This window comes from Cyrtonyx montezumae, unplaced genomic scaffold (assembly GCF_038088225.1).
Source record: "Cyrtonyx montezumae isolate F1298 unplaced genomic scaffold, pur_monq_1.0 scaffold_10, whole genome shotgun sequence".
Taxonomy (NCBI): Eukaryota; Metazoa; Chordata; class Aves; order Galliformes; family Odontophoridae; genus Cyrtonyx; species Cyrtonyx montezumae.
In genome coordinates, this window is record NW_027071826.1 from 57,628,627 (window position 1) to 57,652,349 (window position 23,723).

Consider the following 23,723-nt stretch of genomic DNA (forward strand, 5'->3'; position numbering starts at 1 on the left):
GCTTGCTGCCAGTCTGTGCACAGCACCCCAGTAGTTTTGGTAGTCTAGTGCAGAGGTGTCGTTCCCCTTTCATCCATACTCATGTCTCTCATTTTTCTGCTGCAGGTGGATTTGATTGACTGGGTTGATAACATGTGGCCCAGACACCTGAAGGAGAGTCAGACAGAGTCTACAAATGCTATTCTAGAGATGCAGTATCCAAAAGTTCAGAAGTAAGTGACTTGTTTTGCTGCCTGTCACCACTGGCACAGCTCAGGATCTCTTGCAAGAAATTGGCCCCAGGGAGAAGCAGCTTGTACCAAGGGGGAGAGTGGGAGGAGCAGCTGAGTCACCCTGCACCCCCTCCGCCCCATTTACTGTAGTGGGGCTCTGAAATTAGTTATTAAAGCCTGTCCCATGTACTATGTGGAAGGGTGCTCATGTCACCTCAAGGAGCTTACTACACTTTGAAGAAACTCTTGGTGCTTGCTATGTTATGATATTTGGAGTCCTCTGAGTTGCAGAGTGCTGCCCATCCTTCCCTGTAGGTCAGACCTGGAACTTGAGGGTTTCTAGAGCTGCTGAGTGGGTGAAAATGAAAGCTCTCGTCTCATCTGGACAAGATCTTGCAGGGGTGTGACAGAAATATGAAGTGAGCTCTCCCACAAACTATCACCTCCCTGCAGCTAAAATGCTTAGCACAGCATCAATTGGTTTCAGGCAATGCACTGAGCTATTGCTCGGGGTTTGTGCAGGGCATTCACTTTGAATGCTGTATCCATTTAAAAATGCAGTTCATCATGTGTTTTCACCTTCTTGTCATCTTGGTTCCCACCAGGTACTGTCTGATGAGTGTCAAGGGCTGCTACACTGATTTCCATGTGGACTTTGGTGGTACTTCTGTGTGGTACCACATCCACCGAGGAGGAAAGGTAGGAGAACAGTCCATGCTGGGAAAGGTGAAGGTGCTTTAGGAAAGCAGCTTTTAGTCTCATCTTTATTTGGTCCTTGAGGATGCAGGTCCCAGACAGGGAATTTAAGTCTTTTCACCCTAAAGTTGTTTATGTGTGGCTCTTAGAAGTAGCTCAGGCATAGGCTGAAAACCCGTGTCGTAGAGATGGTGCTGAGAAACTTTACAAGAGGCTGGATGATAGAGGGTATAATGAACCCTATTCATCCAATGCCTTGGGTTTCTAAGGGATCATTTGGCTACGTGACTGATCATCGCTTGGTGGCAGACAGCAGCCATGAAAACAGTAGCAATCAGAAGAGAAAAAAAAAACTGAAGATGAATTAGAGCCTCCTAAAGCTAATCATGTAGGGATTTTGAATTGCCAACGGGTGAGTGAGGGTGTCACCTTAAAACATCAAGTGATCTCAAAAGTAGAAGCTTTCAAACTGAAGGTGAGGGACAGGCTTTCAGCAGAACCTATTTAATGTTTTTTGGTGAGAAGTAATTCTGACACAGCAGTGTCAGATGTGAGCTTCTTGTCTGTTGTCAGTCCAAGACTTGAAAACTGAACCCCAGCTCTGTTGAGATAGTGTTCATCTGGTTGCAGACTTCATCTCTGCACAGTTTGCTCCCCAGTTTGTTGTTTGCAGTCAGAGTTGAGGAGGGATTTCTCTGTGCCAGGTATCCTTTACTCCAGCTTGATATTACATGTGGGCCTGGTTTGAAGGAAGCCCCTGTGGAGTTGAAACTGGGAAGGTGCCAGTCCTCTTTCGTGTTTTTAGCAGGGTGAATTGCACTTTAAGCTTTGCTTATAGTTGGATTTGTTGTGTCTATTCTCCTTACTTTCAGAGAAAAGATCTGTAACAATTCAGATGCTGTAACACTGACTGAGCTAGTTAATGCTTGCACATGTCAGATGCCCTAGCTAGCACTTCATCTACCCTAGAGAGCACAGTTATTTTCAGAAAGTGAAACTTAAACAACATCAAGTCCTTGCTGTGAGCAAATCCCCTCTGATAGCCATTGGATGGATGTGCCCATTGTCACAGATTCAGTCTGTGCTTCAGCACTATCACTGTAACAGCATGGAAAAACTTGTTTTTCTTAACTGCTGTTGTCAGCTCTGCTATAGTTAAGGAAACTTTGCACTGCTGCTGAGGGGAGTGATGCAGCAGACTCAACGTTGTATGAGTGAAATGATGCAATCAGAGAAGGGATGGTAGCTCAGAGTGAGTGCATATAAGCATCCCATATAAGCAAAATCCTATAATGTGGAATTTACCAAAGGCAGATCTCACCTCTGTTGCCCAGTGAAATGCACCCAGCTCTTCAACTTTGCCCTTGAAAGCAACTGAAAAGAGCCCTGAAGCTTCTGGTTAAAGCCATCAGTCATCTGTGGCTGAATTCATTAAGGATCCTCTACAGTGGGTGAGAAGAGATCTGTGGGAAGAAACTGACAACATAGACAACTACTGGGAAATTATACTATCCCATCTTTTTCCACTGGCTTGAGCTGGGTTTAGGGAAGTCCCACTTGAAGAATCTAGGCTTTCAACCCACTTCTCCTTGCGATGGAGTTGTAGCTGCTCCCGTGATTTTGACCCTTTGTGACTCCAGTGATTTCTCATAAGACAAACTAACAGTCTCTGAAGAGCCTAATTTGGGGGTGGATATTTACTGTCCAGCCTGTACTGCACGTGGAGGCTGAGAAATGCAGATCTCTAGTTCAGCTGTAAGTCTGAGTCACATGTCACCATTCAGAAAGATGCAGGTAAATATCTCTTTTGTTTCAGTCTTTATTGGGCTTTGTGCCTTTTGGTGCTGACTTTGTAAGTAATGCCTTACAGAGCATCCCAAGCTCGGTCTGGAAGTGGTGCTTGATGCATTAGGTGAGGAAGGCCCTTGTTCACTGGCTTGCCCTCTCAGTTGGGACAGCTGTTTAGGTCACTCAACTGGGGATTTCTGCAGGTCTGCATCTGTCTGTGGATGGGAGGAGGAAGATGTTTGGATATCTGGGGAAAGAGAGCAGGACAGGTTTAGAAGAAGATGATCGGTAGCTATTAATGGTGCAGTGACTTACATACGTGTTTTCTTTACTTGCAGATTTTCTGGTTGATCCCTCCTACACCCCAGAACCTGGAGCTGTATGAAAACTGGCTTCTTTCAGGGAAGCAAGGAGACATATTTCTTGGGGACAGAGTGTCGGAGTGCCAGCGCATCGAGCTTAAGCAGGGCTATACTTTTGTCATCCCCTCAGGTACTGAAGGGTGGGCAGCTGCATCTCGTCTTCTGCAGGGTTGTGGCAAGAAGCTGAAACTCCTGAGACATGAGCAGAATTGGGACAGGCAGAATTTAGCTTTCTCCTTCATGAGTAGAAGAGAGAGGGCACTGTTATGTGGCTCTGTTCTCTCCCTTGTTGTCTTGAGAGCCATGACTGTCATGGAACTGCAGATTCAACACAGGTGTCCAAAAGGCTCCATCTGACTTGCATCACAAAAGAAGGCTTTCCCAAAGTCTGTCACACTGACACGTGGCAGCCTCCATTATCAGCATGCACTGGTTTGCAAGACAGCACAGCTCCTCTGCTTCCCAGCTCTCTTGTGAAATCTCTGCAGGGTTGAATACAAATTATGAAGTAAGAAAGAGCTAGCATGTATGTTTAGGGAACAAAGTGGCGGTGGCATTCTGAAGTATGGGATATGGGAAGACTGAAAAGCACAGAGCTAGAAGTGAATGCTGGAAAATCCTGAAACCTGATAGAGGCTGGGAAGCAGTAATATGGATAGACCCACAGGTAAGAGCCTTGCCGAGGGCTTGGGCAAGGAGACTTTGTGGTAGAGAGTGGGAGCATTCTTAAAGCTCCAAGCTAACAGTGGTCCATGAAAGGAAGCAGAACATTCATCTCTTTTCTTTGGGTGATCCCTCCATTTTGAGCAAACTGCTGTTTCCTCTAACAGTACTGCAGGAGTTAGCTGTGTTGTATACTCGTGTTCCTGTAGCTTACAGCAGAACCAGGAACAGAAAGCAGCAGAGGTTCCACAAGTGACTCTCTTGAGTCACAGTGTCTTGACTGACTCTTTCTGCCCTAAGGAGCCCATGCTAGAGTTGACAAAATGTTGGGCTTCTCTGGATTAACCTCTGAGATGACAGAAGTGGAAGTAACTTGAGTTACTTTGGGTTTTTTTTTCTTTCCATTGTTAAATAAACTTTGGAAGACTGTTCTTGCTGCTGATGTTTTTAAATATAATGCAACTGGCAGAGATATTGGAATGACCAAGTTATGGATGAGAGGTAGATACTGGCACACTACCTTGGGAAGATAAATTTAGGTATGTAAGTATAAATTCTGCATCTAGCTCTTAGGTGGTTAAAGTGAGCTGAGTATTGAGCATTAATTCAGTAATGATGCTCTGTAAGAAGTGGACGTTGCCGTGTTAAAGCAAGTATCAGCCCTCCTCGAAGAGCTGGGATGCAGATGGTCTCATCCTCTCTTTCCACTGCTGCTAGCTTTGGCTGATGTGATGGGTTGATGGCTAATCTGTTAACAGCTTACCCAGGAATGGTTTAAAGTCTAACTATCAGAGTAGGCCTCGCTGAGCAGTGTAGAAGCTATGCAGATTTGTGTCCTTCTCCAAAGATTGTGGTTGCTAAGAGATTTCAAAGGAATTGAATTAGTTGTGAGACCTTGACCTCACCTAGTCACTCAGCAGAACTCTTCAAACTCTTTTTCCCAAAGGTTGGATCCATGCTGTGTACACTCCCATGGACACGCTGGTTTTTGGAGGCAACTTCTTGCACAGCTTCAACATCCCTATGCAGCTCCGGATCTACAGCATCGAAGACCGCACGCGGGTGAGGAGAGCTGGGAGAAAGCAGCCTCCTAGGATGGCAGGGAGGGCACAGGAGCAGTGATGTTCAGGCAGGCAAGCTGTGTCTCACCCCATGACAGATTGCTGGAACTACCTTTCTAGATGTGCAGGCAGGAGCCTGGGTGAGGGACAGCCTGTTGAGCACGTTAGGGCTTGCTGTGTTCCTTCATGCTGCCTCCAGTCTGGCATCAGGCATCCATGGGGTTGGAAATGTTTCAGGGTGTGTGGTAGGGACCTCCCCTGGCGAAGCAGCCAGGGAAGGGGAAGGCAGCAGCAGGTTCTTAGGAGTGCATCCAAGCATGATGCCTGTCCCCTTAGCCATCTGCCTTCTACTCCTGTTTGATGTTGGTCCTAGACCTTGATGCGATGAAGATGGCTTGAGGTTTTCTGGGAGCCTTTAGTTTAGCCAAGGGTGCTGTTGGCAGGTGGGTGCTCTCCCTTATTTCTCGTGGAGGTGTGGTTCCTGCAGCCCTTGGTGTCTGCAGAGAAGCCTTGGGACAGCCCTGGGCATCTGCTGCTCTCCTGTACTAAGGAGAGGGAGGCCTGTGGGGGAAGCTCAGTGGAGAACTGCAATCCTAACAAGGAAAAAGGAAATGTTACTGTTAATGACTTGCAAGTGAGAAGTGCCTGGTGTCTGCTCTGCCTGGCCTCTGTTCTCCTTCCACATGGAGAATGGCATCTGGCATAGATGCTGCTGTTACACATATACTTGCATTTCCTGCCTCTCAGGAGGGGATCAGGCTCGCTCAAGGCAATGCAGCGGTCTGCAGCCCTGTGCAGCAGGCAGCCTGAACTGATCCTCTTCCCTTTTCTGCAGGTCCCAAACAAGTTTCGTTATCCCTTCTATTATGAGATGTGTTGGTATGTGCTGGAGCGCTATGTCTACTGCATCACCAGCCGCTCACATCTCACCAAGGACTTCCAGAAGGAATCACTCAGCATGGGTGAGCTCCTGTCCAGCACGTTTCTCCCTCTTGTGTGCAGGTCTGTGTGGCAGGCAGGGAGGGCTGTGCAGGATACAACTTGGGTCCCTTGCTTCCTCCATTTCACAGGGTGGTTTCTCTGAGTATTTCCTCTTTTTTTCCCTGTCTGCTGTACCATGAAATCAGAGGGGCAGACTGCTTCCTCCTTTGCTCTTGTGTCAGGCCACGCTCCTTGCAGCTGCAAAACCAACAGATTGATTCCTGGCCTTCCTCATACATGCAAAGCCTGTAACAGAAGAGGAGAGGAATGCTGCGGTCACCGTGCCTTGCTGTGAGGCTGTAATGCTTTCTTGCTGAGAAGGACCTTCCTGCATGCAGGGTTTGAGGAGCTCTGTCAGATGATCTTACAGGTCCTCTCACAAAAGAGATGTTTGGCCTCCTTACAAGCCCGTGCAGCAGTTCAGGAGATTATTTGTTACGGATTCTCTTCCTGAGACTGGGAGACAGCTGGATAGCCACTGTCCGAGGGCCTCGGAACGAATCCCCCATTAGGGAGGTTCTAAATCCCCACTGCTAGATGCTTTCCTCACAGCCAGAGCCGTTTGGGGATGTTGGGGAATCGCTCCCAGCTATTCCCAGCCTCAGAGGAGGGTGCTTTGTTATGAAGTCAATCTCAGAGACCTTGTGGTCATCTGGAAAGCCCACATCCCCTGCCTCCCATCAGGAGGACGGCACTGAGGTCTGAGGTCCCGGGTCCCACCCAGAACTGGATGGCTGGAGATCCCAGTTCTTCTCAAAACCATCCTTGAGCTCTGCTGTCCTCTCCTAGGTTTCCCATATCCCATGCCTGGCCTTGCACAAAGTGACTGGGAATTGGAAGGGGTTCTGTTGTTCCTTTCTAGCAGCCATGTGCACCATCCTTTCTCTTGTCTTGCCCCATGTGTACCTGTTGTGCCAGTAATGCATTTCACTGATTGTGTCTCACCATAGTAAAGATACAGAAATTGTGAACGTCCATCTTACGTTTGTTAAAAACAATTACTTCTCAGTTATTTTCATAATAGGCAATAAATTTGTTTAGATCCCCCAAAGCTCGGAATTCATTTAAGGAACTTCTCAACAAGAAATCATTCATTAAATCTAGATAAATTCAGAAGGGATTCCTTTAAAAACTGCACGTTTCCTGTGACCATTGGGACACTGGGCTCTTGTCTCATGCTTTCTCTTCCGTGGCAGATATGGAGTTGAGCTCCTCTGACTCAGTAAATATGGAGGAAGAGGAGGAGGAAGAGGAGGATGCAACAGGGAAGGAACCGAGGAGACCGATCACAAGGCGGTCTATTCTTACCAGCCCAGTAGCCAATGGTGCCAATGTGGACTATGATGAACTTGGCAGGAGCTGCCGGAGCAGCCTGCCAGCTCTGAAGAAGAGCCCATCTATAGACTCCTCTGACTCTAGCCGAGGCTCCCAGAATGGCCAGGCCTGGGAGCCACATGGTGGCAGTCCACGCAAGAGCAGGAGGGTGCACCTGACACAGTTTGAGCTGGAGGGGCTGCGCTGCCTGGTAGACAAGCTGGAGTCACTCCCTCTGCACAAGAAGTGCGTTCCTACCGGCATCGAGGACGAGGACGCCCTGATCGCTGACGTCAAGGTACGTAGGCTTTGGAGCACCATGTGTGACACTGCTCCTTGGATGCGTTTGTTTGCTGGTGTATCAGAGGTGGAAATGGACCCCCCCGTGAGGAGTCCGTGTGTGTTCCTGTTCTTAAACTAGTCACAGGGGTGATGCGTCTCCAGGCTCCTTTTCTTCTGCTGTGTAAGGTTAATGTTGCACCAGCTGATGCTGCAGGACAGCCCTGACTTGGATTTTGGCTTGGCCCTGTGTGGGTCACTTACAGGTGCACTTGCAGCTCATTTGCAGTGTGGTTTGTGTCATGTTCTGGCTCTGGCCTCCTTGGGCTGTTGGACACTGATATTTGGAGTGCCTTGTCCCACGTAGATTTGTCTGCATTCCTTTGGGTTGTTCACACGAGGTGATGATCCTAGTTTATATGAGAGTTTTTGTCTGACTTTGCACTGTGCTATGTCTGATTTGTTTTGTTGCCTCTATGTGTCATAAAATCGTAGAATATTCAGTGTTAGAGGGGACTCACAGAGGTCATGGAGTCTGCCTCTTTGGTGTTTCGCCTTTTCGTTGTTGAAATGAGAATTTCAGCCTGTGTTCCCTGTAAAGTTTATCCTACTTCCTTAACCTGCAGTTACTTCCTGCTCCATTTCTTCCTGACAGTGACCTGTTCAGCTGCCTGTACCAAAGTTGACAGCCAGACACAGCCTTAGGAGCATCCTGCTCCGTGCTGTTCCTTTTCCATGTGCAGTCTTCAGACTTTGTGGGGCATTTGATAATCTGTTCTTGCAGGATGCAGCCTGTGGTTTGAACGGAAGCTGAGCTGACCATGGCTTGTAGATCCCAGAGGCACTTGGCCACAGGAGCCTGTGTGAGTCTATTAGGGGCTGCATCTGCTTTCCTGGGGTTTTTCAAGTTGGCAGCGTGTGTGTCTGAGCCACCATGGCCCTGCCTGGATCACAGAATGCTCCAGAGAAGCATCAGCTGTGAGCAGGCTTTCCCCCTTAGGAATCTTGGTGGTTCTGGCCAGACAGTGCCCCAACATACTTTTATCTGTACTCTGCTAACCAGTGTCCACAGGCACAGACCTGGCAAACGCTGCCTTTCCATGCTGTCTCTTGTGTGATGATGGTGAGTTCAGGATGCCCATGTGCTGGGTCATGTGTGGTTGCATCCTGTCACAAGTTGTGTCCAGAGCTGTCACGTGGTGGCACCTGACACTTTGGATGTGACAAAGACCTGCTTCCAGCTCTGTGGTAAGAGGGACTTGTCTGTCCACTGAAACTCTGCAAAGCCATTCCAGAAAGGGCTGCATCAACACTGTGAGCAGGAAGAGCATGTTGTTGCATCTGCCTCCACTTTGACCTCTTAGCTTTGCCTGCATCCTTTGGTCAGTTCCTGGCAACACTACATTGCTGCTGTTTGCTCTGCTGTAGCTTAAATGAGAAGGGCCTGTAGGAATCCGAGTGACTGCTAGTGTGGGAAATGAGGTTGACGCATCTAGCCTCACCCCTGCTGTGGGCTGGCTGCTCCCTGCCGACCTGATCAGGCTGCCCAGGCCTTATGCAGCCTGGCCTTGAGCACCTCCAGGTGTATCGCTGTCCATGGTCTGGATGAGTCGCTGGAAAGATCAGTGGCAAAGATGGGCACGTGTGGTCCTGTCACCTGTGGACTGCTTCTGCCCATGACTTCAGATCTTCACTCCTCTAAATCAGTAGAGGAACAGTCACAAACTAGTTGCATTTGGGCTCTGCCTAGAGGTGCTAGAGCATCAGGCACATACCTGGCGCAAGGTCTGCCCTCATCAGAGCCGTCTCCTTGCTCTTCTGCCAGTGCTTCTCCCCTGTTTGCTGTGCTTCTCCCATGGGTGACATCTGTCTAGAATGTTTGCCGTGCTCTTCCGTCCCTGCCCCTGGAGATCTGCCAGATGGGATCTGTGTTCCCAAGGTGGTTGGTTTCTCTAGGTGCTGATGTTGAAGAGAAGTGGCAATTGTGGCATCCTGCCGAAGCCTAGGGGATGTAAAAACACTGATCCTCCCCTTAGGAGTGACTCAGGACACTCTGTGGCCATCCTGGTCCACATTTCCTGCGGGTGATGGGATGCAGAAGTGTTGAGCAGGGGCTGCTCCCACCAGAGCTGGACAGTGAAGATCGGGCTTTGGGGCTCCCAGCGTCATGGCTTTCCGAGCACGTCTGATTCTTCCTACAGAGTAGGCTGGGCTGAGGGCCCCTCTGCTGTCCTTCCTGAGCAGAGGTGACCTCCACATATGGTCCAACAGGCTTGGCATGTGTCTCCAGTGCACTGCCGCTGACCCTGGAGGACATAGCGTGCGTGCTGGGGCATTGATGGAGGTGGTGGTAGTCCTAGCATGGGGTCACATAAGAGCTGCAGTTGCCTGCAAGAAGCCATCAGGTACAAAGGGGGCCTCTTTCCCCTAGTGCTGCTTTTGGGGACTTTAAGTGAATGGCTCCCTCCATGTTAACCGGGGGGGGGGGGATGGACTAGAATCTTGACGAATCATCGTGACCTTGCTGTGGGGCTGTCCTCCTCTAGTGGTAAGGTCACTGGTGCCTTTGGGGACGCAGCTGCTCCCAGACTTGATGGTGAGATGCTCGTGCCTCCAGGCTGCTAGGACAGGGATGCATTCCCCGCGTTTTGGGGCAGTCCTCCCCTCACCTTGACTGAAGCGTTTTCTTCCTGATCACGCCCAGGCTGTCGGCCAGCAAGAACCTGGAATCTGCTGTGCAGGAGACAAAAGGAGGCTTTGGGGTGGCTCTCCCTTGACCTGGGGGCATGGCTGTGTTCCTCCGGCTGCGGTGGCGGCAGCGGGTGGGCAGTAGGCCACGTCGCCGGGCCCCTGCACCAATTGGCGCGGCGTAACCGCCGTGCCGGCCCCTCCCGGCTCTGCAGCAGAATGGCTCTGCCCTCTGCTCGCTCGCTCTCTTTTTCTCTTCTGCCATCTTCCCGTTGCAAAGCACTGCTGGGAACCGCATGTGGGTGACGCAGCAGCATTGTTTAAGGCTCAGGAAACTGCCGCTGCTGCCCAAGGGCTCAAGAGGAGCACGCGGCTGCTGGCGTGGCTGCTGGATGGAGCTGGGGAGGAGCAGGGGCCGCTCAGAGCAGGGCGTGCGGGTGTGCTCCTGGCCATGTCCCTGAGGACTGTGGATCCAGCGCGGGGCCGCATAAGCTGAGCCAGCCCCCGGCACTGCTCAGGCAAAAAGGGGGGGGCCCAGCCCTTGCCTTGTAGGCACCGAAACAAAGAGGGCTCATCAAACTTCGCCCCGGAGTGGCGGCTGCTCCAGAAGCGCAAGGTCAGGCGATTGGCAATGCATGCGGGACAGGGAGGGGATGTGGGGACTCTCTGGGACTGCGGGGGGACCCGGGGCTCTGGGACCCGGGAGTCCCTGCTTTCTTCCAGCAGGCGCTCGGGCTTGCTGCTCCCCTTTCTGTCCCTGGGGCATGCAGCCGGGTGTCCTGTCCTCACTCAAGCCCCCTGATTCGGATCCACCACCACCCCCCACTGCAGCTCCTTGCACGTACCCACGTGTGTGTGTGTGCATGCACCCTTGGTCCCTGACCTTCTCTTTCAGCTGGCGTCCAGGGACGGTGGGCTGGGAGGATGAAGGTCTGCAGGCAGTGCGCCGGGGAGGCCGTGGCTTCCTGTCTGCAAAGCAGTGTGGGGTTGCAGTGCTGGAGCCAGTCCCTGGGGATAGGGCTAGGGATGATGTCGCCAACCATACATGGGCGCAGGGATGCTGGCTGGTGGCTCCTGCTGGTGTGGCCATGGCAACACCACGTAAATAAGGCACCTTTGCAGCAGGCACGTTTGGCGGGCATAAGGCTCAACCTCCTTGGAGAATGCAGGGTGCTCAGGAGGTAACTTGCAGTAACTTACCCCAGAGGCACTGGGATGCGTGTTCCCTGGCTGTGGGGCGGGAGTGGGCCTGTATGCATCTTCACCCCCACAAATCCCACAGCATCTCTGGAGCTTGCTGCTCTCTCCCTGCCCGTGTGCAGTGTGGGGCCTTGGGCTGAAATGCAGTAAATGAAAGCACTCGTGCGGACAGCTCGATGGAGCTTGTCTGGCATGCGGGGAGGGCAGAGATTCTTGCCAGCTTTACCTGAGCCACGCTGGCCCTGACATCTGCTTGGTGCCCACCTGGCTGGCAGGAGCATCACTGCACTCTGCTCACACTTGTCCTTTTTGTCTTTTGTTCTTCTCTTCCCTTTCCATCAGCTGCTGCTAGAAGAATACGCAAACAGTGACCCCAAACTGGCACTTACAGGCATCCCCATTGTCCAGTGGCCCAAGAGAGACAAGGTAGGAGCTATAAGGAGGGTCATGGGTGGCTGTTCCTTGGGGGGGGGAAACCATGTGTGGGTTGGCCAGTTCTCTGCCATGCTTCTGGGGCTTGGTGGCACTACCTCCATTCTGAGGTGTGCTGGTGTCGGGGGGGGATCTGTTGTGGCTCTGCAGGATACTTGTGCTCCTTAAGGACATGGGCCACTGTTCTGGGAGAGGAGAGTGGGAGGTATTTGCGGGTATGGCACTCAGGTGCTCGGTGCATCCATGGCTCTGCTCTTGTGCTGGCTTTTTGAGCACGTACAGCATCACAGTTCCTACCATAAAGATGCTGTGGGGTAGATGTGTGCTGTCCCACCGAGGTACCACCATCTACCCACCTCAACTCCTTCCCTCTTCTGTTCCCAGCTAAAGCTGCAGGCCCGGCTGAGAGTGCGCCTGCCCACCATACCCATCACCAAGCCTCACACCATGAAGCCAACCCCTCGCCCAACCCCCATCAGGCCCACGATGTCCCCCATTGTGTCAGGTGCCCGGCGGAGACGTGTGCGCTGCCGGAAATGCAAGGCCTGCATGCAGGGCGAGTGTGGCATGTGCCACTACTGCAGGGACATGAAGAAGTTTGGTGGACCTGGTCGCATGAAGCAGTCCTGCGTCCTCCGGCAGTGCTTAGCGGTGAGTCCGTGGTCTGATCCTATTCACTGAAGGCTGCTGCAGTGTGGTGACAGTTCTGTATGGCTGACCGTGGTCAGGGAGAGGAGGAATCGCTCTAGATTGGTTCCTGCAGGAAGAATTGGGCTCTTTTCCATTGTTTAGGTGACAGAGAAAGGAGGAAGAGATGGAGAAACTGCTCTGCTTTGCGCCGGTTTCACCCCTGCTTTCCTTTGTAGCCCAGACTGCCTCACTCGGTCACGTGTGCGCTTTGTGGGGAGGTGGATCAGAACGAGGACTCGCAGGACTTTGAGAAGAAGCTTATGGAATGCTGCATCTGCAATGAGATTGTTCACCCTGGCTGCCTGCAGGTGAGCAGCAGTGTGAGCACTTGGGCCAGCAGGGCTTGGGCGGTGGGGAAGGGTGCTGCTAACTGCCCTTTTCTCTTTGCAGATGGATGGGGAAGGGCTGCTCAATGACGAGCTCCCCAACTGCTGGGAATGTCCCAAGTGCTACCAGGGTGACGACACAGAGAAGGGCCAGGTAGGAGGCAAGCTACACTGAGGCAGGGAGGGCATGTGTTCCCCGTGTCCTTGTGTGGGTAAAGCAGGATTTGGGCCAGCCAGGGCAGGGAAGTGGCTCTGGAGGTGTGTGGGCAGGGTTGTGGGGGCGGGCTGGAGACTGGGGGGCCCCACTGGGCAGCAACGAGGGCGCAACGCTGGGTTGAAGGACTTAGGAGATGCTGATGCATCCTGGCCTCAGGGCTGGCAAGTGACATCTCCTGCTCTTATCTCTGGCTCCTAGGGAGCCCACTGGCATGCCAGGGCCAGGCTCCTGCAGAAACGAAGAGTGCTACCAGGTCCTTCAGCCAGGCAGCGAGCAGAGCACACACGGCAGCGTTCAGCCCGCTGGCAGCTGCTGGCACCACCCAGGATGCTGGCCTACCGCTGCCGTGTTGCCTGCAGGACTGTGCCTGCTGCCGTGGATGGGAGCAGGGCAGCCAAGGCAAGCTGAGCACTGGGCAGTGTCCTGCAGCATCCTCACTTCCTCCTGGGCGATGTGCATGCTTGGGGTGCACGTCTGGCTGGCTCCTGGGTCCCCCAGCACTGCAAGCAGGCAGAATGAGCACCCTAGTGTCCCCTCGGTGCCTTGTACTGAGCTGTGATCCCGGCAGTTGTGAGAACCAGGGGACCTTTGTGCACAGGCCAGGCCCAGCCTCAGGGGATGGTGTTTCTGCGAGAGAAGGAAACGCTGATTTCTATTTATTTATTCTTTTTGCTGTGGGTGTGGTTCATGACACTGAGGGATAAGGGGAGCGCGTTCTCCCGGCCCTGCTAACATGCCGTCCCGCTTCCCTGCAGAAGCGCAAGGTAGAAGAGAGCGACGATGACATGGCACAAGCCAAGGTGCTTCGTCCCCTGCGGAGCTGCGAGGAGCCCCTGACCCCCCCACCCAACTCACCCACCCCCATGCTACAGCTGATCCATGACCCAGCATCACCGCGCGGCGTGGTAACGCGCTCGTCTCCAGGCACTGGTCCCAGCGACCACCACAGTGCTAGTAGGGATGAGCGCTTCAAGCGGCGCCAGCTTCTACGGCTCCAGGCCACCGAGCGAACCATTGTACGGGAGAAAGAGAACAACCCCAGTGGCAAGAAGGAGCTGTCAGAGGTGGAGAAGGCCAAGCTGCATGGCTCCTACCTCACCGTGACGCTCCAGCGCCCCACCAAAGATGTTCATGGCACTTCCATTGTTCCCAAGTTGCAAGCCATCACTGCCTCCTCTGCCAACTTGCAGCACTCTCCCCGCGTGGTGATGCGCCACACGCCTGCCCGGATGCACCCACGGGGCGGGGGGGAGGATGAGGCAGCTGCTGAGGAGGACGAGGAGGAGGAGGATGAAGACGATGAGAACATGGAGGAGGGGGGGGCTGCCCGCCTCAATGGCAGAGGGGGCCGGGTACAGGAGGGTGAGGAGAGCTGGATGCAACGCGAGGTGTGGATGTCTGTCTTCCGCTACCTCACCCGCAGGGAGCTCTGCGAGTGCATGCGGGTGTGCAAGACCTGGTACAAGTGGTGAGTATGGGAACAGGCAGTGCTGCCGGGACCGCTTGCATCTTGGTTCGTGGAGCTTGAGGCCTGATGGGCAGCTGCGAGGGGAAGGGGCATGGGATCGTTCACCCCCTAACCCATTGGTGCCTTCCTCCCCTCTCTGGCGCCGGTGTTTGCCAGGCAGCATCACCCCCATCAGCTCCTTCCATTTGTGCTTGCCTGTCCCCTCTGCAAGGAGATGATCACACGGCATCACTTGCATCCCCTGTCGTGTCCCTGTGAGGTGCTGGTGGCCTTTCCTCACCCACTGCCCTGTGCAGTCCTTGCCCTTCCTGGCCCCACAGTACGGGCTGAGCGGGGATGGGTTTGCAGCCTGGGAATGCCTTGAGGGGGCACAGGCTGAAAACAATGCTGGCAACAGGACAGCTGTGCATGGGGAGCTGGGAACTGACAAGGATGGGGAACCGAGAGGTTTATAGCTGCCAAGCAGTGGGAATGGCACCGCAGGGAAGGGCTAGCGTACTTTGATCAGTGAGTGTTGGGCATGGCAGGCTGTGGGGGACCCTGTCATGGCTGCTCTGGGTGTGGGGCAGGGTTGGGTCCCTGGCTCCTGTTGCAGAGGGGGGGATTCATGCCACCTCCAGGCTCCACAGCAGCTTCTGGTGACGCAGAGAGTGCTGCTATGGCTGTTGGATGGAACTGCCCACTGGGAGCAGAGATACTGAAAATCTTAGCATATCTGGGGAGCAAGCAGGCTGGTGGTTGCCACGCAGTTCTCTTACATGGCAGCAAAGTTCTGCTGGGGCTGTTCTGGGTATCCTGGGTGGCCGGGCACCCCCAGTGACCTCCCGTGTCTGGGAAACACCAACCAGCTTGGAGGAGCAGCTTTGTTCTGTGGCTGGAGCTTTGCCAGGGCTGGGGTCCTCTCAGAATGACTGCCATTTGTTCCATGACACCCTCAGGACTCAACTTTCAACCTTGTCCTCGTCCCCAGGTGCTGTGACAAGAGATTGTGGACAAAGATAGATTTGAGCAGGTGCAAGTCCATCACCCCCCAGGCACTGAGTGGTATCATCAAAAGACAACCTATCAGCCTTGACCTCAGCTGGACCAACATCTCTAAAAAGCAGCTCACGTGGCTTATCAACAGGCTGCCAGGTGAGTGTGGGACAGAAAGTGGTCCCCTGCTGCCAGCCTGCTCCCCAGTGGCTGAAGCATAGCAAGAGGGGCATCTGCCAGCAGTAACACTCTTGGGTGCCTGCGTCCCCTTGCTTGGGAAGCTGCTGTCGTGGTTTCTTGCACCTGTTCTGACTGCTCCAGTGTGGGGCCTGGCTCTGTGTCCCACCTCAGGCAGGGAGAGAAGCTGTTTACTCCTGCACCTGGCTGAGACCTGAGATGCCTCAGAGCTGGCCGAGCCCAGCTGACATGTTACCTCTTTCTTTTTTTTCCCTGGCAGGCCTGAAAGACCTCATCTTAGCAGGCTGTTCCTGGTCTGCAGTCTGTGCTCTCAGTACCTCCAGCTGCCCCCTTCTCAGGACCCTTGATCTTCGGTGGGCAGTAGGAATCAAGGACCCTCAGATCCGGGACCTGCTCACGCCTCCAACAGATAAACCCAGTAAGTTGCTGCCGTGAGGCCAGGATGACTGAGCCACACACGGGGCAGGAGCCGTCACTAGTTCTGGTCCGGCACAGCACCGCGTGCCTGACCTCAGCTTCTCCACTTCCTCTGCAGGTCAGGACAATCGCAGCAAACTCCGCAACATGATCGATTTCCGGCTTGCTGGCCTGGACATCACGGATGCCACGCTGCGGCTGATAATCCGCCACATGCCCCTGCTCTCCCACCTTGACCTTAGCCACTGCAACCACCTTACGGACCAGTCTGCCAACCTCCTCACGGCTGTGGGCTCTTCCACACGCAACTCCCTCACTGAGCTCAACATGGCAGGTGGGTGCTGCTGGACTTACTGACACACGGTGGTTTCCTCCTCCCTGCTCGGTGCAGGCACCGCAGCTCAGCCTTTCTCTCCTCTCCCTGCAGGCTGCAATAAGCTGACAGACCAGGCCTTGCTGTACCTGCGCCGCATCTCCAACGTCACTCTAATCGACCTGCGAGGTTGCAAGCAGATCACTCGCAAAGCCTGTGAGCACTTCATCTCAGACCTGTCCATCAACAGCCTCTACTGCCTGTCTGATGAGAAGCTGATCCAAAAAATCAGCTAGAGACCCTCCCCAGGGCAGACTGAGGAGAAGGAAAAGAGCCCACCCCTCTGAGAGCCACTCCTCCGCCTTCCCATCTTGCCCTCGCTGCCCTGCCGCTGCCTCCTCGTGGGCAGGGCCGGGACTGGCCTCGCTCAGTTGTCCTTCCTCCTCCTACCGCTGGGACTCGTGCCGATATGGGCATCCCCCCCCAGGCTGGCCAGTACGAGAGGAGAACCGGGCCTGCAGCAGGGAGCTCCCAAGGCGGAGGTTGTTGCAGAGATCCCTGGGTGGAGAAATGGGGCACCCTCTTTCCCCTGCTTTTCCCCAGCTCCTTGCCTTGAAATACTTGTCACTTCCCCGTTAGCACAAAGCTTGAGGCCTCTCCAAGGAGGAGGGAGCAGAGCTGGGACGGACCCCCTCTCTCAGTGCCACCACCAGCTTGAGCCCTGCTCTAAGTCCCCTCACCTGGCCCTTGGATCCCCTTCTTTCCCTTCAGTGAGGGTGAGGGCTGGAGCCTTACAGCCAGGGCATGGGTTCCAATGTTGGGGATGGAGCTTCCACCCAGGGGCTTCTTCAGAGCCCTGTGCAGAGGCAATGGCCAAGTCTAGGCTAGGGGAGCAGCCCCCAGAGCTCAGGGAGGACTCAAATAATCAGCCAGGGGTGAGTGAGCACAGGGGGAGTGGGAGCTGCTGCTTTTCCCTCTCCAGCTGCCTGTCAGGGCCCGGCACTGCCAAGCGCTGAGCTGTGGGGCAGGGCTGCCCTGCTGCCTTGTCCTCTCCTCCTCCTCCTCCTCCCCCTTTCCCCAACCCCACCCCATTTTAGCTGCCGTTTTTTCCTTTGCAATGAGCGGTTGGTCCAAAGAACCTCTCTCTAGGGCAGCAGAGAGCTTTTTGCACTTTAAGAAAAAAAAAAAAAAAAAGCAAAAAAAAGGAACAAAAAAAAAAATCGGAAAAAAAAAGAAAAAAAACAAGATGTGAGGGAAAAAAAAAAAAAAAAAGGTTGGCATCTTTTGGGTCGCTCTTTTGTTTCGCTCCCTGCCCCTGCCCCGCTGCTGCTCCTCTTCCCGGTGCATGGCACAGTGCAGCCCCGTGTGCCCCCGGGGCCCTGGCCCCAGAAGCAATAAGGGAGGAGAGGAGGCTGCGGGGGTGCTGTGAGCAGTGGGGAGGGGGTGGGGGGGGACAGAGCCCCCCCACCTCTGTCCTGGTGGTGGTTGCTGTGCAAGGCAGCAGAAAAATCAATGTTTTTCTTTCTTCTTTTTGAGTTTGTTTTGAGTTTTGCCACCCGAAGGACAGAAGTATGGGGAGCGGTGTGGGGTCTGCCCCCCTCCTGCCCCCTACACCCCCCCCCCCCCCCCCAGACTTCCCCCTGCAGGGACAGGCGATGTACCAGTAAGAAAAGAGAGAGTTCTATATGTGAAATCACTCAGTGATTCAAAGCACCCGGACTGCTCCCAGCCACCTCCCACAAGAACAGTTCCTATCGTTTAAGGGTTTGGTTGTGTTTTTGTTCTGTTTCAACCTCCCCTCCCTTCTCCCCCTCGGAGAAATATTGTAAATATATATTTTTTGTTGGCAATTTAGAGTCCATCTCTGATGTTTGTGCTTTAAAATTAAATGTAAGCATTAAGGGTTAAAGCAAACCGTGGCGTGCGCTCTGTGCGTTGGGGCTGGGGGGCACGCGGAGGGTTTGTTTCTTATTTTATTAATTTATTTTCAGTTGGTTTGGTGGGTTTGGTTTTTTTTTTTCCTTCTCCAATGGTGGTTTCGGACCCCCGCCCCCTCCCGCGCGGCTCGGCTGCTTCCGGCCGCGGCTCCTTCCGCTTCCGGGTCGCCGCTGGGGTCGGGCCGGTGCCGGCCTCGGCCCCGCGCAAGATGGCGGACCTGGAGGCTGTGCTGGCCGACGTGAGCTACCTGATGGCCATGGAGAAGAGCCGGGCCGCGCCCGCCGCCCGCGCCAGCAAGCGGATCGTGCTGCCCGAGCCCAGGTGAGCGGCGTCGGGCCGGGCCCCGCTGCCCCTGCCGCCCTCAGCAGCGCCGCGCCTCGACCCCGCGCCCCGCGGAGCCCCCGTCCCTAGTGCGGGCGCGCAGGGATACGGGGGGCACTGTGGGCTGACGCTGAGCCCCGGCTGCCCCGCAGCATCCGCAGCGTCATGCAGAAGTATCTGGAGGACCGGGGCGAGGTGACGTTCGACAAGATCTTTGCGCAGAAGATCGGTGAGTCGGGGCTGTGTGGCTGCAGAGGTGCTGGGCGGTGTCCTTCCCGAGTCTTCCCCACCCTGTCACTTCCCCTGGCGGTAACTGTCCTGGGCAGGAAGCGCCTCTTGCTTCCTCCCCGTGGCTCTGGTGGTTTCCGGCACCTCCGCCCCGTGGCAGCCCTGTAGCCCTTCTCAGCTTGCCGTGCCCTTGCTGCGTGGCACCGTGTCCTGAGTGCCACACTGGCGTGGGCACCGCTCACAGCGCTGCGCTGCCTCTGCCCCAGGGTACCTGCTGTTCCGGGACTTCGCCCTCAACCAGGCGGAGGAGGCCAAGCCCCTGATGGAGTTCTACGAAGAGGTGGGATGGGGGACCCTTGGGCAGGAGTGGGCTGGGGTGTCCCTTGGTGTGCCTGGGGGAGATGGTGCCCCGGGTGCCTGGAGTGTGCCCTGTGTGGGGTTGCGCCCCTTCAGCGTGTGATCCGTGCCCTGGACAGATCAAGAAGTATGAGAAACTGGACTCGGAGGAGGAGCGAGCCACTCGGAGCCGCCACATCTTTGACCATTACATCATGAAGGAGCTGCTGGCCTGCTCCCATGTGAGTGTTGCGCCTCATCGTGCCCCCACCGCAGGGGTTTCCACCACCGTGTCCCTGTCCCCCCTTCTCACGGTGATGTGGTGATGTCCTGCCCCGCAGCCGTTCTCGAAGAGTGCCACGGAGCACGTGCAGAGCCTCCTGAGCAAGAAGCAGGTGCCCCCAGACCTCTTCCAGGTAAGCACCGTCCGTGACGTGGAGGGGTTGGTGGCACTGGCGTCCCTAGAGACACAGTTGGCCTAAAGTGGCAGAAGGTGGCAGTGGAGATGTGAGAAATCCCACGCAATGGTGGCACCTGCAGGGAACGGGGCAGACCTGGGGATGTAATGCTGACCCCTGTGTCACCCCTAGCCCTATATTGAGGAGATCTGCCAGAACCTGCGTGGGAGCATCTTCCAGAAATTCATTGAGAGGTGAGACGGGAGCACAGCCTGGGGTGACCTGTCTCTCGGGTGCTGCAGGGCTCCTGCTGAGAATCTCCAGCGTTGTCTCTGGTGCGGGGACAGACACGGCCTGATGTCTTGCCCGGCTCTGGCCTGGTGCCTCTGTTCCCACATGGGGGCCCTATCCACACCCGGGTCCCCTCTGCCCCTCCATGCATCTTGGAGGTCTCCCAAGGGGTCCCTCACTCTCACCCTCTCTGTGCTTCCTTGCAGTGACAAGTTCACACGGTTCTGCCAGTGGAAGAACGTGGAACTGAACATCCATGTGAGCAGGGGACCTTGCTCCTTGGGATACTACCAGGGAGGGAATATGGGTCCTGGTCCCCAAGGAGCTCCAGGAGACTGAGGCAGGGCATGGGACCCCCCCCAGGACACACAGGGGGTGGCTGCCATGGGGTGATCTCCTCTTTCTGATCCACTTTAGCTCACCATGAACGACTTCAGTGTTCATCGTATCATCGGCCGCGGCGGCTTTGGGGAGGTCTACGGCTGCCGGAAGGCGGACACAGGCAAAATGTAATGGGGCCAGGGAGGTCTGCTCGTGAGACTGGTTCTGTGGGCAGGGGAATGAGCAGTGCTGCCGTGATGACGGACGTTAGGGGGGTGCCAAAGCGTCACCGTGGCGCCAGCTTCCCAGGGGATACATCACGGTGGCTGTGGGAAGGGGCTGTCTGGCCACAGGCACCAGAGGGTGGGCATGGTGGGTGTGGGTAGCAGCAGGACCCTACAGGGACTCTCTGCCCCCAGGTATGCCATGAAGTGTTTGGACAAGAAGCGCATCAAGATGAAGCAGGGTGAGACACTGGCCCTCAACGAGCGCATCATGTTGTCCCTTGTCAGCACTGGGGTGAGGGGATACGGGCTCAGGGCAGGGGGTGACACAGGGTGCTGGGGGCCCCACTGGCTCAGCCTGACACCGTTTCCTTGGCCAGGACTGCCCGTTCATCGTGTGCATGTCGTATGCCTTCCACACGCCTGACAAGCTGAGCTTCATCCTTGACCTCATGAACGGTGAGAGCCCGCTAGCTGCTCCCCATCCCCAGCACGCAGCCCCCTGGGGCCCCACCACGGCGTCCCCAGGGTGACCGCCAGTGCCTTTTGCTGCAGGGGGGGACCTGCACTATCATCTGTCCCAGCATGGCGTCTTCTCGGAGGCAGAGATGCGCTTCTACGCAGCGGAGATCATCCTGGGCCTGGAGCACATGCACAGCCGCTTCGTGGTGTACCGTGACCTTAAGGTGACCATCCCTAAGAGCACCCACCCACCTTGCAGTCATCCGGAGGCCCCGCAGTCCCCCCTGGCCCTGTGGGCACCCCACACCCAGCAGGGAGCTCCCAGGCACCACGGGCACCTCTGGGACCCCGCAGGCATCCCCGTGTCACGCCCATCCCAACGTGCAGGGGCACCCTCAGCCCAGCTGCCACCCGTGCCCGTGAGCTGGGCTGGTGCTCAGGGGCGGCTCTGTGTCCCGGCAGCCAGCAAACATCCTCCTGGATGAGTTCGGACACGTCCGCATCTCAGACCTGGGCCTGGCCTGTGACTTCTCCAAGAAGAAACCCCACGCCAGTGTGTGAGTGCGCCCGCCCCCCTGGCACCCCCTGTGACCACTGGGCACCACCCTGATCCCGCTGTGTGCCCCCAGGGGCACCCACGGCTACATGGCCCCGGAGGTGCTGCAGAAGGGGGTAGCCTACGACAGCAGCGCCGACTGGTTTTCACTGGGCTGCATGCTCTTCAAGCTGCTCCGCGGGTGAGTGCAGGCACAGAGGGCGCTAGGGGGGGGCTGGGCACCAGGACCACCACTCAGCTCCACTCCTGTGGCCGTAGGCACAGCCCTTTCCGGCAGCACAAGACAAAGGACAAGCACGAGATCGATCGCATGACCCTCACCATGGTGAGCCGGGGGGTCCTCGGGATGCTGTGTCTCAGCACTTGCATGCCTGTGCGTCTGTGATCATCCAAACCCTTGCCTGCAGGCTGTGGAGCTGCCCGACTCCTTTTCCCCCGAGTTGCACTCGCTGCTTGGAGGGCTGCTCCAGCGTGACGTCAGCCAGCGACTGGGCTGCGGGGGGCGTGGGTGAGTCCCAGCGGCTGTGGGGAAGGGGCCACGGGTAACAGCAGCGTGGGCAGCACCGCCACAGCCGCCCTGCCTTGCCCCGCAGCGCTCAGGAGGTGAAGGAGGAGCCCTTCTTCAGAGGTCTGGACTGGCAGATGGTGTTCCTGCAGAAGGTGAGAGGGGGACGCGCAGGGCACGAGCCCGGGGCGGGGGTGGGCACCCCCTGACCGCGTCTCTCTTGCTTGTAGTACCCCCCACCTCTCATCCCGCCCCGAGGCGAGGTGAATGCAGCTGACGCCTTCGACATCGGCTCCTTTGACGAGGAGGACACGAAGGGCATCAAGGTAGAAGGCTGGGGGCTGGCACGGGGCAGGGGGCTGGCACGGGGCGGGCCCTGACCCCCCACCTCCCCACCAGCTGCTGGAGAGCGACCAGGAGCTGTACCGCAACTTCCCACTCACTATCTCGGAGCGGTGGCAGCAGGAGGTGACCGAGACGGTCTTCGACACCGTCAACGCAGACACAGACAAGCAGGAGGCGCGCAAGAAAGCCAAGAACAAGCAGCTGGGCCACGAGGAGGGTGAGTGGGGCCGGGTGCCCCCTGCACTGCCCCTGGCGTCTCCGCTGGCACCACGCAGGGGGGGCTGTGGCCAGCACTGAGTCTTTCTCCCGCGTTGATGCGGCCGCAGACTACGCCATGGGCAAGGACTGCATCGTGCACGGGTATATGTCCAAGCTGGGCAACCCCTTTCTGACGCAGTGGCAGCGCCGCTACTTTTACCTCTTCCCCAACCGGCTGGAGTGGCGTGGGGAGGGCGAGTCGCCGGTAAGGTGGGCAAGGGGGGGAGGGCGTTGGGGTTCAGCTGTTGGGGCTTGGGCTGAGCCTGTCCCCCCAGCAGTCCCTGCTCACCATGGAGGAGATCGACTCGGTGGAAGAGACTCAGGTGAAGGAGCGCAAGTGCATCCTGCTCCGCATCCGTGGCGGCAAGCAGTTCGTGCTGCAGTGCGATGTGAGTGAGCTGTGGGGCCCTCCTGGGTGGGGCTGCTCCGAGGTGGCACGAGGGCACGTCGGGGGAGCTGCGTCCTGAGCCCTGTGCTTCCCCACAGAGTGACCCTGAGCTGGTGCAGTGGCAGAAGGAACTGCGGGATGCCCAGCGCCAGGCCCAGCAGCTGCTGCAGCGTGTGCCTCGCATGCAGAATAAGCCACGTTCACCTGTGGTGGAGCTCAGCAAAGTGCCCTTCCTGCAGCGCTCCGCCAACGGGCTCTGACCCCGTGCCCTGCCTGCCCCCTTTCCATCCCGCCTCTAATTTATTGGGTTGGGTTCCACGTAGCCCCGATCCTTCTTGCTGTCCCTGAGCAGAGTGCTGGGGAGGACGCCTGGTGCCGGTGCCATCCCCGTGCCCGTGGGGGGGGGCACAGCCACGGCATCGCCATCCAGAGCTGGCGCTGGACACGCAGCACCGCTCCCTGCTCCGGCTCAGATGAAGGCTCCCCTTCTTCCCCCCCCCCCCCGTCCATCTGCTGTCCTGCCCCCAGACCTGTGCCCCCTTTGCTGCCCCCCACGTGTGCCAAACGGGGCAGGCACCAGCTGCCCGTGCCCCGTGTGCCCCAGCCCGGCTGTGCCTGTCTGTGGGTGCCAAGTCCTCGGTGTGAGTGATGGTGTGAGTGTGTGAGTGCCCAGGGGTCCCCGTGTAAATACTGTGCCGTGATCCCTCCCGAGCCAGCTGGGTGGGGGGGGGAGAAACGGGGACGCGGAGGCTGTGCCTGTGACCCTGGCGCATGACATCAGGCCCTGTGCCTGCTGGCATCTGTAAATATTGGCGTGGGGGAGGAGCAGCGGGGATGGATGATCGGAAACGTGAGAATGGCTGAGAGAAAAA

At 56.2% G+C, this 23,723-nt stretch overlaps 3 protein-coding genes across 4 annotated transcripts in view; 2 read left to right on the forward strand and 1 right to left on the reverse strand.

Annotated features, from left to right (window-relative positions):
- KDM2A (lysine demethylase 2A) overlaps positions 1-17,700 on the forward strand; it is a 31,930-nt gene extending 14,230 nt beyond the window's left edge. Inside the window, exons 8-22 of the mRNA XM_065755484.1 lie at positions 106-212; positions 818-911; positions 3,035-3,188; positions 4,668-4,783; positions 5,618-5,744; positions 6,960-7,375; positions 11,587-11,670; positions 12,061-12,327; positions 12,543-12,674; positions 12,757-12,846; positions 13,665-14,377; positions 15,348-15,511; positions 15,810-15,968; positions 16,086-16,301; positions 16,395-17,700. Coding sequence (XP_065611556.1) covers positions 106-212; positions 818-911; positions 3,035-3,188; positions 4,668-4,783; positions 5,618-5,744; positions 6,960-7,375; positions 11,587-11,670; positions 12,061-12,327; positions 12,543-12,674; positions 12,757-12,846; positions 13,665-14,377; positions 15,348-15,511; positions 15,810-15,968; positions 16,086-16,301; positions 16,395-16,576 — 3,021 coding nt within the window. The 3' untranslated portion in view covers positions 16,577-17,700. The remainder of the gene's footprint in view (positions 1-105; positions 213-817; positions 912-3,034; positions 3,189-4,667; positions 4,784-5,617; positions 5,745-6,959; positions 7,376-11,586; positions 11,671-12,060; positions 12,328-12,542; positions 12,675-12,756; positions 12,847-13,664; positions 14,378-15,347; positions 15,512-15,809; positions 15,969-16,085; positions 16,302-16,394) is intronic.
- The window catches only part of PATL1 (PAT1 homolog 1, processing body mRNA decay factor), a 66,791-nt gene continuing 56,715 nt past the window's right edge, over positions 13,648-23,723 (reverse strand). Inside the window, exon 18 of the mRNA XM_065755486.1 lies at positions 13,648-13,658. The gene's annotated coding sequence lies outside the window, so the exon portion shown is untranslated. The remainder of the gene's footprint in view (positions 13,659-23,723) is intronic.
- Positions 18,394-23,559, forward strand: GRK2 (G protein-coupled receptor kinase 2). 2 transcript variants are annotated; one of them, XM_065755489.1, is made up of 21 exons: positions 18,394-18,539; positions 18,692-18,768; positions 19,034-19,107; positions 19,244-19,345; positions 19,445-19,519; positions 19,694-19,755; positions 19,999-20,050; positions 20,210-20,301; positions 20,533-20,632; positions 20,718-20,796; positions 20,893-21,023; positions 21,262-21,356; positions 21,429-21,536; positions 21,614-21,680; positions 21,763-21,863; positions 21,949-22,015; positions 22,091-22,186; positions 22,260-22,422; positions 22,532-22,668; positions 22,739-22,852; positions 22,950-23,559. In XM_065755489.1, the coding sequence occupies exons 1-21, from the start codon at positions 18,427-18,429 to the stop codon at positions 23,109-23,111; spliced, it is 2,067 nt and encodes a 688-aa protein (XP_065611561.1). In that variant the 5' UTR covers positions 18,394-18,426; the 3' UTR covers positions 23,112-23,559. The 2 variants fall into 2 exon arrangements, with proteins under 2 accessions (XP_065611561.1, XP_065611562.1); XM_065755490.1 differs by having other exon boundaries at positions 22,742-22,852.

Bases quoted from the DNA above. Each gene is read 5' to 3' on its own strand.
- GRK2 (XM_065755489.1), top strand. From the start codon at position 18,427: ATGGCGGACCTGGAGGCTGTGCTGGCCGACGTGAGCTACCTGATGGCC. The intron at 19,346-19,444 runs GTGAGTGTTGCG...CCTGCCCCGCAG, and splicing joins AGCTGCTGGCCTGCTCCCAT to CCGTTCTCGAAGAGTGCCAC. The intron at 20,302-20,532 runs GTAATGGGGCCA...CTCTGCCCCCAG, and splicing joins AAGGCGGACACAGGCAAAAT to GTATGCCATGAAGTGTTTGG.